The sequence below is a fragment of the Hyperolius riggenbachi genome, chromosome 8, assembly GCF_040937935.1.
Source record: "Hyperolius riggenbachi isolate aHypRig1 chromosome 8, aHypRig1.pri, whole genome shotgun sequence".
Lineage (NCBI taxonomy): Eukaryota > Metazoa > Chordata > Amphibia > Anura > Hyperoliidae > Hyperolius > Hyperolius riggenbachi.
The window spans coordinates 263702503-263718273 of NC_090653.1; the positions used below are offsets into that span (position 1 = coordinate 263702503).

Consider the following 15771-nt stretch of genomic DNA (forward strand, 5'->3'; position numbering starts at 1 on the left):
CTGGGCACATATACCCCTGACTACATATACTGGGCACATATACCCCTGACTACATATACTGGGCACATATACCGCTGCCTACATATACTGGGCACATATACCCCTGCCTACATATACTGGGCACATATACCCCTGCCTACATATACTGGGCACATATACCCCTGCCTACATATACTGGGCACATATACCGCTGCCTACATATACTGGGCACATATACCCGTGCCTACATATACTGGGCACATATACCTCTGCCTACATATACTGGGCACATATACCCCTGACTACATATACTGGGCACATATACCCCTGCCTACATATACTGGGCACATATACCCCTGACTACATATACTGGGCACATATACCGCTGCCTACATATACAGGGCACATATACCCCTGACTACATATACTGGGAACATATACCGCTGCCTACATATACTGGGCACATATACCGCTGCCTACATATACTGGGCACATATACCCCTGACTACATATACTGGGCACATATACCACTGCCTACATATACTGGGCACATATACCCCTGCCTACATATACTGGGCACATATACCCCTGCCTACATATACTGGGCACATATACCCCTGCCTACATATACTGGGCACATATACCGCTGCCTACATATACTGGGCACATATACCCCTGACTACATATACTGGGCACATATACCACTGCCTACATATACTGGGCACATATACCCCGCCTACATAAACTGGGCACATATACCGCTGCCTACATATACTGAGCACATATACCCCTGACTACATATACTGGGCACATATACCCCTGGCTACATATACTGGGACATATACACCTGCCTACATATACTGGGCACATATACCCCTGCCTACATATACTGGGCACATATACCCCTGACTACATATACTTGGCACATATACCCCTGACTACATATACTTGGCACATATACCCCTGCCTACATATACTGGGCACATATACCCCTGCCTGCATATACTGGGCACATATACCCCTGGCTACATATACTGGGCACATATACCCCTGGCTACATATACTGGGCACATATACCCCTGGCTACATATACTGGACACATATACCCAGGGCTGTGGAGTCGGAGTCGTGGAGTCGGGCAATTTTGGGTGCCTGGAGTCGGGGTCGGGAAAAAATGCACCGACTCCTAATGAATTTGTAACTGTAATTAAAATAGAAAATATGATAAAATGTTCTATTTCTCAGATAATAGTCATTAAAAATAATGTGTATATATACACTATATATATATATACAGTAATAGCCGTGCTTAGTCCACAAAAATGAAATAAACCAATCAAAATTAGTTACTTGTGCTGCTTCAATAAAGCAGTCCCCGTATTTTTAAGGTCAGATGATCATATCTGATTGTGACTGTATATATGATGTGTACACAGGAATCTCTTATATATACTAAATAACATCTATGCTGTAAGAATAAAGCCTGATGTGTAGCTGTGTCACTAATAGAGATGGTCAACGAGATGGAAATAATTCTGCATTGATGCTGGTTTATGCAAATGTATGCACTCCCTTTGCTGATGAAATCAAATAATTTGATATGTTGTTAAAATTTGGTTTGGTGACTACAAATTAAAGGGTACCTGAGACGGATAAAAAGTAAAGTTTTATACATGGGGCTTCCTCCAACCTCCTTCAGGCTAATCAGTCCCTCGCTGTCCTCCACCACCCGGATCTTCTGCTATGAGTCCTGGTAATTCAGCCAGTCAGCGCTGTCCGGCCGCATGCCGCTCCCACAGCCAGGAACATTCTGCACCTGCGCAATAGTGCTGCACAGGTGTAGTATGCTCCTGGCGGCGGAGTGTGTGCATGCGCACTACGCCTGACTGGCTCAAGTACCTGGACTCATAGCAGAAGATCCAGGTGGTGAAGGACAATGAGGGACTGATTATCCTGAAGACGGCTGGAGGAAGCCCCAGGTATGTATAAAACTTTAATTTCATCTGTCTCAGGTTTACTTTGTTACACAGTAGTACTCTACATACGCACTCCCCACAGAGCTGCAGGGAATCCACTGAGAATGCTGTGCACATTGAACACAGAGGTGTTGTCTGTTTACAATCTCCTCATTCCCCTACAGAGTACCTGCACATCATTCTTACATGTACCCACACTTACATTGCCTAGGGCCTGATAGATGTTCTTTGTTCCGGTTTGTACCTTTTACAAGTACTCTTACCAAGGACTAGTTTTAGTCTAAAGGGAATACATATAGTAGTCTACATATCCTTCTCACTTCAGTTGTCTTGTAAAATTCCTAAGCGTTGGCAGTTAAGAGACGAATTTCATGTTATATACTTTTAATCAACAAAATTGTAATATGCAAATTAGAGGAGTCGGAGTCGGTGGAATCCTAAACTGAGGAGTCGGAGTCGGTGGATTTTTGGACCGACTCCACAGCCCTGCATATACCCCTGGCTACATATACTGGGCACATATACCGCTGCCTACATATACTGGGCACATATACCCCTGCCTACATATACTGGGCACATATACCCCTGCCTACATATACTGGCCACATATACCCCTGCCTACATATACTGGCCACATATACCCCTGACTACATATACTGGGCACATATACCCCTGACTACATATACTGGGCACATATACCCCTGCCTACATATACTGGGCACATATACCTCTTGCTACATATACTGGGCACATATACCCCTGCCTACATATACTGGGCACATATACCCCTGGTTCTGGGGACATCTCTACCCTTGGCCACCTATTCTGGGGACACCTATAGACCTGGGGCTACCTATTTTTGGGGAACCACTGCTGTCAGATTGAGTGTATTTTGGGGAACTGCTGCCAGGTGAGAGGTGTCTACATATTAAGGGGGCATTCTGCCTATTTATGTGAAATGCTGTCTATTTATGTGCCTTATGACTGCTGAATTTGTCTTGTTGGGGGCCTCATGGTTACTGACTTTGTCTTGTTGGGGGCCTCATGATTTGTTGGGGGCCTCAAGATTGCTGAATTTGTCTTGTTGGGGGCCTCATGATTGCTGAATTTGTCTTGTTGGGGGCCTCATGATTGCTGAGTTGGTCATGTTGGGGGCCTCATGATTGCTGAATTTGTCTTGTTGGGGGTCACATGATTGCTAACTGCGAGACTATGGAAAAAGCTGAATCATCATCATATGAGACAATAGCATTAAACCTACTTTTTACGCTTTTTAAAACAGAAAATGAAACTGGGAGGTTCTAAAAAAAATGAATACATTTTTCAGGAGTAGGATGGATGAAATTGTTTATCTTCACAGTTTATTTTCAACTTGGATTTTCCATAATGTTCATGTATGAGTTAAAACGTTTGTATTTAGTTTAAATTGCTGTTGGCACTTTGTGATAGTAAAGTGACTTTGCAGTTTGGACACTTGACCTCCAAAAGGTTCGCCACCACTGTCCTAATCTAATGTCCCACCATTGCTTAGTTCATGTAAACTTGTCTCCACCCACGACCACACCCACATTCTGGTTCATGACCACACCCATTTTTTGGCGCGGCGCGCGTAATGACGTAGCCCCATTTTTTGGTGCACTACGCGCGCCACACAACACCACCCCAGATTTTCGCTGCGGCGAGCTGCACGCCCCGCCCTGCTTTTTCCTTCCCCCTTTTTGCCCCCCCCTGGAAAATTTTCTGTGGACGCCCATGATTGTAGGTGGTGGTGGACTGTAAACTGGGGTGTAGCATGTTAGGGGGCAGGAGACTAAATTGATAACTGTGGATGTAGTTTGCTAGGTGGAAGACAAAGGAAAACTGTGGGAGTCACGTAGTAGATGGTGTTGAGGGGGGGGGGGGGGGGGGTTGAGGACTGTTCTGGTAGCTGGTGCAAGACTGAGAACTGTGGGTTGGCGGAGAACCATAGCTCAAATATGACATAGGACTGAGAGCTATGGTTGCAGAGTGTTAGGTGGCAGATGACTTGTTGTAGACTGGTTGTTGGGGGTTGTGTGTGTAGTGTAGCATGGGACTGGGAGCTGTGGGTGTAGTATGCCAGGTGGCAGAGGACAGACTGGTAGGTGACAGAAGGTGGAGATATTTGTGTGTAGTGTGTGGTTGTTGGTGCAGTACTGAGAAATATGGGTGTAGTATGGCAGGTGACAAAACTTAGAGCCGTGGGTGTAGCATGGTAGTGGTCTGAGAACTGTTAGTGGCATCAGGCAGAGAAGTGCGAGTGTGGTAGGTCATCAAGGATTGAGAGCTGTTGGTCTAGAGTGATAGGTCATAGAATATTGAAATCTGTGGTTGTAGCTTGGTAAGTAGTGGAGAACTGTGGGTGTAGTAGGTCACATTGAAATGTAGGTGTAGCCTCCTAGGTTTTGGAGGACTGACTGACTTGAATTTAGCATGGTAGATGGTGGAGGACTGAGCACTGTGGGTGTAGCTTGGGAAGGGACGAAGAACTGTGTGTGTAGTGTGGTAGGTGGCAGAGGATTGAGAAATGTGGATGTAGCCTGGCATATAGGAGAAGAATGAGAGCTGTGGGTATAGCATGGCGAGTGATGGATACCTGAGTGTGTAACCGGGCAGAGGGCCTAGAACTATAGATGGAGAGTGTTGGGTGACAGTGGACTAAAAGCTGATGGTGTAGGCTGCAGAGAACCACGAGCCATGGTTGTAGCGTGGCAGGTGTCCGAGGACTGAGAACTGTGTGTAGCGTGGCAGGTGTCCGAGGACTGAGAACTGTGTGTAGCGTGGCAGGTGTCCGAGGACTGAGAACTGTGTGTAGCGTGGCAGGTGTCCGAGGACTGAGAACTGTGTGTAGCGTGGCAGGTGTCCGAGGACTGAGAACTGTGTGTAGCGTGGCAGGTGTCCGAGGACTGAGAACTGTGTGTAGCGTGGCAGGTGTCCGAGGACTGAGAACTGTGTGTAGCGTGGCAGGTGTCCGAGGACTGAGAACTGTGTGTGTAGTGTGGCAGCTGTCTGAGGACTGAGAACTGAACTGTGTGTGTGTGTGTAGTGTGGCAGCTGTCTGAGGACTGAGAACTGTGTGTGTAGTGTGGCAGCTGTCTGAGGACTGAGAACTGAACTGTGTGTGTGTGTGTAGTGTGGCAGCTGTCTGAGGACTGAGAACTGTGTGTGTAGTGTGGCAGCTGTCTGAGGACTGAGAACTGAACTGTGTGTGTGTGTGTAGTGTGGCAGCTGTCTGAGGACTGAGAACTGTGTGTGTAGTGTGGCAGCTGTCTGAGGACTGAGAACTGTGTGTGTGTAGCGTGGCAGGTGTCTCCGGACTGAGAATTGTGTGTAGTGTGGCAGCTGTCCGAGGACTGAGCACTGTGTGTGTAGTGTGGCAGCTGTCTGAGGACTGAGAACTGAACTGTGTGTGTGTAGCGTGGCAGGTGTCTCAGGACTGAGAAGTGTGTGTGTGTGTGTGTCATGTGTCTTAGGACTGAGAACTGTGGTTTTAGCTTAGCAGGTGTCTCAGGACTGAGAACTGTGTGTTTAGCGTGGCAGGTGTCTCAGGACTGAGAACTGTGTGTGTAGTGCGGCAGCTGTCCGGGGACTGAGAACTGTGTGTGTAGCGTGGCATGTGTCTCAGGACTGAGAACTGTGTGTGTAGTGCGGCAGCTGTCCGAGGACTGAGAATTGTGTGTGTAGCGTGGCATGTGTCTCAGGACTGAGAACTGTGTGTGTAGTGCGGCAGCTGTCTGAGGACTGAGAATTGTGTGTGTAGCGTGGCATGTGTCTCAGGACTGAGAACTGTGTGTGTTTAGCGTGGCATGTGTCTCAGGACTGAGAACTGTGTGTTTAGCGTGGCAGGTGGTACAGGAGAAAGATAAAATTACTGACCGTAAATAAGGACAGGTGTCATTTTATAGAACCTATCCTCTGGTACAGGCATTCTAAATTCTGTTTTACAATATTATGATTCCCTATCAGTGTGTCAATTCCTGTCCTCTAATAACTTACCGTATTTAACTGTCCTAACTTGAGGGGGATGTGCCTGGATATATGTATCTCATTCCTGTCCTGTGTCTCCCATCTGTCTAGTGCCTTGCGGTATGTGCGGACATCTTGCCATTGGTCTGTGGTGAAAGGAGATGCTCTATTATGTTTTATAGCTGTTTGTTGTGCTCTTCCTCAGACCCAGATGCTGTGTGACACTTTTACTGTCAGCATGCGTGTCATCCCCTTGTCTTCTGAGCTGGCGTGTGTGTCATCCTCTTGTCTTCTGTGACTTTATGACCTTCCAGTTCCTGCAGTGTCCTGTGACAAGATTTCAGTATCTTCTTTTCTGGGAACAATGGGAGAATAGGATCATCACCTCTCATTGACAATAGGATTAGTTGTTAAACCTTGCTGGTGCTTCTGGCAGTCGCCCACTGCTGGGCATTGTGGGATACTCCTGTACTCTAAAGACTCCACAATGGGCAGATGTGACAGAAAAAGACGTGTGGGGGAAACCTATTGCTGTACACTGTTCTATTCAGTCAGCTGGAGGAGGCCGGGGGTTGGGGGGATATATTAGCACAGCACACGGGTAATCCGAAACTCTTGATATATGGAGGCTGACATATTTATTTTCTTGCCTGACTGTCCTGCCCCTAATACATTTAAGCATATTTTTATTATTATTTATTTATAAAGCGCCAACATATTCCGTGGCGCTGTACAATGTAAGAAAACAAACAAGGGATACATAATGATACAGACAATGATATACATCAAATATGAACACTGAAACAAAATACAGAACTGCTGATTACAATTACAAATTTAACATGACTAAAATGTATAAATGTCTAACAGTGTGCAAGCAATTAAATAAATAACATTCCATGACACAAAAGGGTGAGAGCCCTGCCCTTGTGAGCTTACAATCTAAAGGAATGGAGTGGAAACACGAGGTGGGGGAAGTATACAGTATATGTACAGGCAGTGCGTAATTAGGTTATTTAGTGGGTGCATGGCCTAAGCTAGAGAATATGCTTGTCGGAAAAGGTGGGTTTTGAGGGAGCGTTTAAAGATTTCAAAGGTGGGAGAGTGGCGGATGTGCTGTGGAAGGGCATTCCAGAGGAGGGGTGAGGCACGTGAGAAGTCTTGTACACGTGAATGTGAGGAGGTAATTGTAGAAGAGGATAGAAGAAGCTAGTGTGCCGATCTGAGATTGCAGTTGGGTTGGTATCTGGAGACTAGTGAGGACCTGTACAGGGGAGAGAGATTGTGGAGAGCTTTGTAGGGTAGGGTTAGGAGTTAAGCATAGACCCTGAACAAGCATGCAGGTCCGATGTTTTTGTCTGAAGTGTGAATGGATTAGCCACATCCTTGTTTCAGGTGTGTGATTCAGACATTACTGCAGGACAGCCAAGCAACTGGTATTATGTAAAAGTAAATAAATATGGCAGCCACCATATGCACTTTAGGTTCCCTTTAAAGGGAATCTGAAGAAACTTATGATATAATGATTTGTATGTGTAGTAGAGCTAAGAAATAGAACATTCGTAGCACAGACATGAGTCTCATTGTTTCCAGCAGGGATGCTCTCCGGCCTCAATCACGAGTGTCCAAGCCTCGCTGCCGTCACTTCCTCCTTCAAGCCGGAAGGAGGAAGTGACTGTAGCGATGCTTGGACACGACTATTAGGACACTTGGAGTGCGGGGAGAACGCAGATTTATGGGTAAATAACCCTTTCATCCCCCGCCGCACACCTGCTGTAATTAAACCTCATTTTACTCGTGATTGAGGTTGGAGAACATCCCTGGTTTCCACTACAGGAAGAGTTAAGAAACTTCAGTTGTTATCTATGTAAAAGAGCTTTTCTGAGCTCTCTGACCCAACTTGGGTTGGCTACAGTGCTGTTTTCTGAAGCACTTATGTCTCCCCTGTCTCTCATTGTTTCTTGAGTGTACACTCTACAGAGTGTAGGTTGTTAAGTGCAAATATTAGAGAATGATGCAGTGCTTTATGGCAGTCATGTCAATAATAGTACCCATAAACTAGGTAAACAGTATCTTCCAGATATCTATGGTTTTCTTTTTCTAGCACTTTGTAAAGTTCTGGAATTGGATAAAATTGCTGCAGACATTTTGTCCAATATCCATCTGATTGCTGCATCTGCTACTTTCATCCTGCCTTCTGTCCGTGCTTTCCCCACTCATACAAAAAAATAACGTCCCATCAGTATTGGATCAATATTTTAATTGTGATATTGAGTGAAAAATGCCATAGTTTTTATACTTCTTGTTATCTATGGTAATTTTATTGATTCTTCAGCTTTATGTGTAGCTATGTCCATGGTCAACCATTGCCGGCCCTACAGCTAGGTCCATGGCCAGCCTCATGACAAAGTCCATGGCCATCTGTATAGCTAGTCTTCACAACTCTTGCAAGCAATGTCCCATCAGGACGGAGTGATGTCATGTGCCTTTGCTATAGCAGCTGCAGGAACTGGATATTCTGGAGTGGGCGTCTGGCCGTTGTCATTCTCTGGAGACACTTTTGGTTCATAGTGGGAGAGTAATTGCGCAGTACTGAGATAAGTTTTTTTTCTAGATTTGACCGTTTAATTGTACATCTCCCCTTAGGCTAAATTCTCAGCTCAAAAGCTCTTTGTTAAATGAAGGAATGTTCAAACTTTCTGGAGATCTCTCCGCCCATCAGGCTTGCTCCCACCATCAACATCTTCAACACATAACATCTTCTTAGTACCTGTCCCCTTCATGGATTTACCTAATGTGTTCTTACACCCCCTTAGATTGTAAACCTGTTTGGCGGGGCCCTCCTCTCCGTGTTTGCTTCTCCACGACCATATGGACTTATCCAAAGACATAACTGAAGATTTTTAGGTGATACCTTTAATGACTAACTTTACAAGATTTCTTTGCAAGTTTTCAAAACTTTACGTTTCTTCTTCAGACACGATGCAGAACTGGGTAAGAACTTCTGACCCAGTTCTGTATTATTCCTAGTGGTTTGGGTCACCCTGAGCTGCTTGGTTACTCTGTATTCCTGAAGAAGAAACTTAGTTTTGAAAGCTTGCAAAGAAACCTTGTACAGTTAGTCTTTAAGGTATCACCTAAAAAACTTTTATGTCTTTGGATTCTCTCCATGACTTAGTGATTCACACCGTTGTTTTGTGTATTACTGTTTAACGTTGCAGTGTCTCCCCTTCTATTGTACAGCGCCGCGTAATATGTTAGCGCTTTCTAAATAAAAGTCCATAATGATAACACCTTGCTTGTTTCAGGACAGCCAAGCAAGTCCTACTTTTCAGGATGTCACCACCAGCACCTTCAGCTTTCCTCACACCAGGTTCTTTTGAAGCCTTTACTTAAGTCAGTATGTAGCCTTATTAAAGAGATCCTGAGTAATCAATTAGACCCCTTCTTGTGAAGCCACCTGTTGACCTGCTTTTCCCACTCCAAGGCACCCCCCACCACCATTGCCCTGAGGCTGTGGTCTCTCTTTTAAGAAGTAATTACATGTTGCCAGTGCTCCCTGCAGGAGAATGGAGTCTATTATCTTCAGCAACAATAAGGTGGACTTTTGCCCTCTGCCACCAGAAAAGCAGCTTTTAACCCCTTCCCCATTGACTGTAGAAAGGAGCTTGAGGAGTTGCCTTCAGAATCTGCTACTCCTGATTCATAAACCATCCCTGTGTCATTGATAGATCACTGCAGACCAAGTGTGTTTATTGGCTTGTATAGGTATCCATTTCCTGTGGTTAAACTTGGCCAAGCACAAAATGGCTGACAGTGATTTATTGCCTGTCCAGATTGTATCTGGAAGGGAAGAGAAGGAGAACTTGAAGGGTAAAAATTGCTTCAGTGAGTCCTATAACCATCTTTTATGCTAGGTACACACTATTAAAATTTTTTTTGTCAGATTTACTGGCAGAACGATTATCTCCAACATGTCCAATCTGGTTACCGATCAATTTCTGAGGATTTTCCAATCAATTTCCGACTTGTTTCCGTTTGCTTCTATCGGAAACCAGATCAGACATGTTGGAAATAATCGATCTGACAGTAAAGGCCCATACACACGTCGATTTTTGCGAACGACCCGTCGTTTGAACGTTCCGTCGGTCGCACGTCAAATCCGGCGTGTGTACAGACTATCGTTCAGGTGATAAGAAAACCAGTCTTATCACCCGAACGATAGTCTGTACACACACCGGATTTGACGTGCGAACGACGGAACGTTCAAACGACGGGTCGTTCGCAAAAATCCGACGTGTGTATGGACCTTTAATCTGACAAAAAATCTCATAGTGTGTACCTAGCATAAGATGATAGGGCACTTAAAGAGGAACTTTAACCCAGGACTTCATCTCAATCAGTAGCTGATACCCTTTTTCCCTGGAGAAATCTTTACCTTTTCTCTGATAGATAATCAGGGGGGTTCTGTATGGCTGATATTGTGGTGAAACCCCTCCCACAGTGTGATGTCATGACCAAGGTCCTTACAGTTTGCGGTTTGTGAACCTCGTTGCATTGTGGGAAATAAGCAACCAGTATCTCCCTCTGTGCATAGAACAAACATTCCATACAGATCACCTGACAGGACGAAAGATGTCACCACCAGTGATACATTTCAGAATGTAAATGAGGGGAGAGGAAATATTTTACATTGGACAAACACCGACGATTAAATGAATATTGTAAAAAAAAAAAAAAAAACTTTTTTCACTACAGCTTCTCTTTAAAGCTGCTTTGTACTTGAACTACAGTCAAAGAAGTCTTCATGTGTTTCTTGTCACTGGAGTCTTCTGAAAAATGCAACAATTATAAGAGAAAAGCAAAACAAAACTAAAAACGACCTTATTTGTTTTTTAAAATTGTTCGATCGGCAGTTACTGGTTCAGAGCCTTGTCTGCCTTGTATTCTGGGGATTCTACAGTAAATTCTCCTACGCCAACTACATACTGTATTTTTTGGACTAGAAAACTCACTTTTTCTCCCTCAAAAGTTGGGGGGAAAAAGTTCACTGCGTCTTATAGTACAAATGCAGTACCTGACTTGTGAAAGCTGCCAATACCAACCTCCAACCTGCCGCACTGGACTCCCTGTACTGTGATCATGCAGAGGAGGACACGGGGGCAAATGGGGGACACAAAGGGGCATAGAGGACGACACAAAGGGGACAGAGGAAGACACAGGGAGACACAATAGGTACAAGGGGGCATGAGATATAAAGAGGGAATAATCCCCTTCACCATGGATGCACCAGGTTTAGTATATATTTTTTCCCCTAGTTTTTGTCCTCTAAACTCAGGTGCATCTTATGGTCAGGAGCGTCTTATAGTCCGAAAAATGTGGTAAGGCACCTGAAGCTAATGGCCCATACTCACGGACTACAATTGTCGCCGCAACATGCGGGGCGCGCGTGTTTCGGCGACATGTCGCCCGTGAGTATGCGGCGTTGCACGGGCGTGCACCCCGAACTGTCGCTAATGTCGCCAGGCGATTGGCGCGGTCAATCGCCTGGCGACAGTCGCCGCCGCAACTGTCGCTAGTCCGCGTGAGTACGCGGACTAGCGACGGCAACATAATTGCTAATAGACGGTGCTTCCGGCGGGGGAGGAACAACAGCGACCGCTTCCGCCGCATCCGTTGCCAGGTCCCTCCGCCGTGTGTATGCGGAGGGACCTGGCGACGAGCTGTCGCCGGCATGTCGCGCACACGCTCCCGTGTGCTAGCGACATGCCAAAAAGTTGCCCGTGAGTATGAGCCATAAGACCCCACAACCTGTTGTTAGACAGTCAGTTCTTTTACAACGGCCCAGCAGCTGTTTAATCAGAATGGAAGTTGTACCCGGAGTTGTTTCTGGCAGATTCAGGGTCGGTGATGGTACATTACAGAAAACATACAAGTACAAGTTGGATAACAGAAAAGTAGTCATATACACAACCACAGAAACATAGCTGAGGAGGACCAGAGAGGTAGTCTGAGTGCTGTGTTGACCGGAGCTGCCACTATACCAGCGACGTTTGACTGCTCTGCAGCTATTCAGATGCTCCACAAAAGGTCCTTGAAAAAGAAGAGACTGAGAGAAATTTAAAATAAATGTAGCCCCCGGCTTGTGGCCTAGGCCAATGTGGAAAAATCAAATAACCCTTCACACACTCACATGCAAATGTTCAAACAAATGCATTCACGGATTCACTCCTCCAGGCACCACTGCTATCCCTACAGCTAAGTTAAAAGCCGGGGTCTTAGTTCACAGAAGAATGCATTCTTATGTTTAGTCACCTATACTGCGCAGAAGTACCCAGGTAAACATAGGTGTCCTAACTCTGGCCCTGTAACATGCATAGTGCAGACATGCAAACACATTCATTGCTTCAAACCTATCTAGGGATTAGGAGCACACATCCTGACGTCCTCTCCTGGGACAGACAGCGCATCTTACCAATCGCACAAGGGAGCTAACGTAATGTATCCATGTGCACCATGCACATACACCAGCATAAGCTGTGTGCATGCTGACAAACACATACAGGGGAAGGAGGGAGTGCACTGAATTAGACCCTAGCCACAGGGGTCAGTAACAAGAAAAAATTACATATATCCAGGCACAATCGCCTCTAGTTAGGACATTAAATAAGTTATTAAGGAAAGGAAGGTGCTGAAGGGGGTGTGGCCAGAATTTTTCCGGTTACACCCCCTTCAGCACCTCCCTTTTCTTAATAACTTATTTAATGTCCTAACTAGAGGCAATGTGCCTGGATATATGTGTTTTTTTTTTCTAGTCCTATGTGGGCCGTTGGGGGTCTAGAGATCAAGCAAGCGGTGATTGCAGGCGGCATGCTGGGACAGAGCAGTAGTTCCTAGGATCATACTAGGCTACAGAGCTGTACAATTCAGATCTGAGTGGGTGGCAGTGCCGCTGTCTGCAGCTGCGTATTTGACGAGTGACGTCAGGTGTATGGGGAGGCTCCCCAGGGGAATCTCATGCTGGCATCGGGGGCTGCACTGTATGCTGTGCTGTTATTCTAATCTGGGGACTGTCATTGTTGTTTGTTGGTTAATAAACAATGGCCCATCTATGATGAAGTTTCTCAACTCAGAATCACTGCTTGCCTGCGAAAGTTAATATAGGGGCCTGAGCAGCCATACCATTTTTAAAGGTCGTTCATGAATTATGTCTAGAGCTCAGATTAAAGCACACCTGACATGAGAATAATATGGAGGCTGCCATATTTATTTCCTTTTAAACAATACCAGTTTCCTGGCATCCTGCTGATCATTCTGCTGCAGTAGTGTCTGAATCGCACACCTGAAACAAGCATGCAGCTAATCCATTTAGATTTCTGTCAGAAACACCTGATCTGCTACATACTTGTTCAAGGTGTATGACAACAACAACACAGAACATTTATATCGCGCTTTTCTCCTGGCGGACTCAAAGCGCCAGAGCAGCAGCCACTAGGGTGCGCTCTATAGGCAGTAGCAGTGTTAGGGAGTCTTGCCCAAGGTCTCCTACTGAATAGGTGCTGGCTTACTGAACAGGCAGAGACGAAATTCGAACCCTGGTCTCCTGTGTCAGAGGCAGGGCCCTTAACCATTACGCTATCCAGCCACTAAAACTATTAGAGGCAGAAGGTCAGCAGGACAGCCAGGCAATTTGCATTTTTTAAAGGGAACCTGAAGTGAGAAAGATATGGAGGCTGCCATAGTTATTCCCTTTTAAACAATACCTGTTGCCTGGCTATCTTGCTGATCCTCTGCCTCTGTTTTTAGCCATAGACCCTGAACAAGCATTTAGCATATCAGGTGTTTCTAACATTATTAGCTGCATGTTTGTTTTTGGTGTTATTCAAACACTACTGCAGCTAAACATATCAGCAAGGCTGCCAGGAAACTAGTACTGTTTAAAAGAAAACAAATATGGCAGCCTCCGTATCCTTCCTTTTTAGCTCAGGTGTCTTTAAAGTGACCACGAGAACCAAATTCTAGTCACTGCTGTGGTTGTAAAAAAATAAATATAAAACAGTGATTAGCATTTTACTTTGCTGTAGGACTTTCACTAATAGGAATCTTGTTTTTCTTTTCTAGTGTCTGCAAATGTTGAGGACAATCCTGATTACAACATAGACTATCTGGCTGAAAAACTTAAAGAGAAGAATCTAAATTATGCTGAAGAAGGTAAGCAGGGTGTTGTACTTGTGTGCTGCCTGTGTGTTTAGTACAACAGAGGTAAAATGCACGTACATGGCATTTTTGATCAAAGCCTAATTTTAAAGGATCTTAACCAGCTTAGCGGTATGTACAAACTCAGCTCGTCCATGACCGCCGCACTGGATTTCTCAGGCCATGGTAGACCGATTTTCACAATATTATTTTTTTCAAACACGCAGCTAGCACTTTGCTAGCTGCGTGTTTGTACCGCTCGCCGCCGATGCGCCGCTACCCGCCACGTTACAGGGCACCGCCAAGCCCCCCCCCCCGAAACTTTGTGCGCTGCCTGGCCAATCAGTGCCAGGCAGCGCTAAGGGGTGGATCAGGACTCCCTCCGACGACATGACGTCGATGACGTCATCCCGATCGTCGGCGTGGCGACGGGAAAGCCAAACAGGATTCCCATTCTGAACGGGATTTCCTGTTTGCTCTGATCGCCGGAGGCGGCTATCATGTAGCTAGCGCTAGGCTAGCTGCATGATTTGAAAAAAAAAATTTAAATTGTGCTACGCAGCCACCCTGGCGCATTTAATAGAACGCCAGAGTGGTTAAAGAGTCGCTGCAGAGACATGAACAAACAAACACAGAACACTTATATTGCGCTTTTCTCCTGGCGGACTCAAAGCGCCAGAGCTGCAGCCACTAGGACGCGCTCTATAGGCAGTAGCCGTGTTAGGGAGACTTGCCTAAGGTCTCTAACTGAATAGGTGCTGGCTTACTGAACAGGCAGAGCTGAGATTCGAGCCCTGGTCTCCTGTGTCGGAGGCAGAGCCCTTAACCAGCACACTATCCAGACATGAAGTAGAATACAGTCCGTTATTCAGGAGACCCACTTTTACGGTCATTTTCCTGGTTTCAGCTTCAGAAACCTTTCCTGGTCCTTCAATTTCCTTTTTTTTCCTTAGGAAATCAATTTTTTTTTCCTGTTTAAAATAACTTTATTGATGAGTTGTAAAAAAATCACCTAGGAGAAAACTCAGGAGAAAAAGTGAATTGCATGTGGCCCACAGTATCTATATATTGCTGTATATTAGCATGTAACCCCGCCCTCCCAGTGATGCTTAGCCTAGGCCGTTTAGCTATGCGGGATTCTCCTCCCAGTGCATTATTTTCACTGGCTTCGGAACTTTCAGAAACAAACATTCTGCAGAGATCACCTGACAGGACCAAAGATTGTCTCCACCCGTGATAAATCGGGTGAGGAAAGATTTTACAGTGAGCAAACGCTGACTAAATACCGGTAATTTCTAAAGCAATATTGTAAAAAAAAAAAAAAAAAAATTTTATTGATTACATTATTTTCATGACAGGTCCTCTTTTAGCAGATTTTGCGTTTAGACATCTTGTATAAGTGGGGCCGATCGGCTGCAGGGTCCTCCTGGGCCCACATACCATAAATCTGTTGTGAACAGCTCCGGATGATGAGCCTGACCCTGGACAAGCGTCATATTGTCAGGCGCGTGCCGCCACTTGAGATCAATGACCCATAAGACACAAAACACACAGGGAGGTGCTGGTGTCATCTTGTTAACAGCCCCAGGTCTGTGAATATCCAGTGAAAGCTGCTCCTTTGTCAGGCCTCAGTGTC

At 45.5% G+C, this 15771-nt stretch overlaps 1 protein-coding gene across 2 annotated transcripts in view; it reads left to right on the forward strand.

Annotated features, from left to right (window-relative positions):
- Nucleotides 1–15771, forward strand: part of NPDC1 (neural proliferation, differentiation and control 1) — a 179428-nt gene that overhangs the window by 138573 nt on the left and 25084 nt on the right. For both annotated transcript variants that reach the window (XM_068248766.1, XM_068248767.1), the window contains one exon: nt 14061–14150. In XM_068248766.1, coding sequence (XP_068104867.1) covers nt 14061–14150 — 90 coding nt within the window. The remainder of the gene's footprint in view (nt 1–14060; nt 14151–15771) is intronic.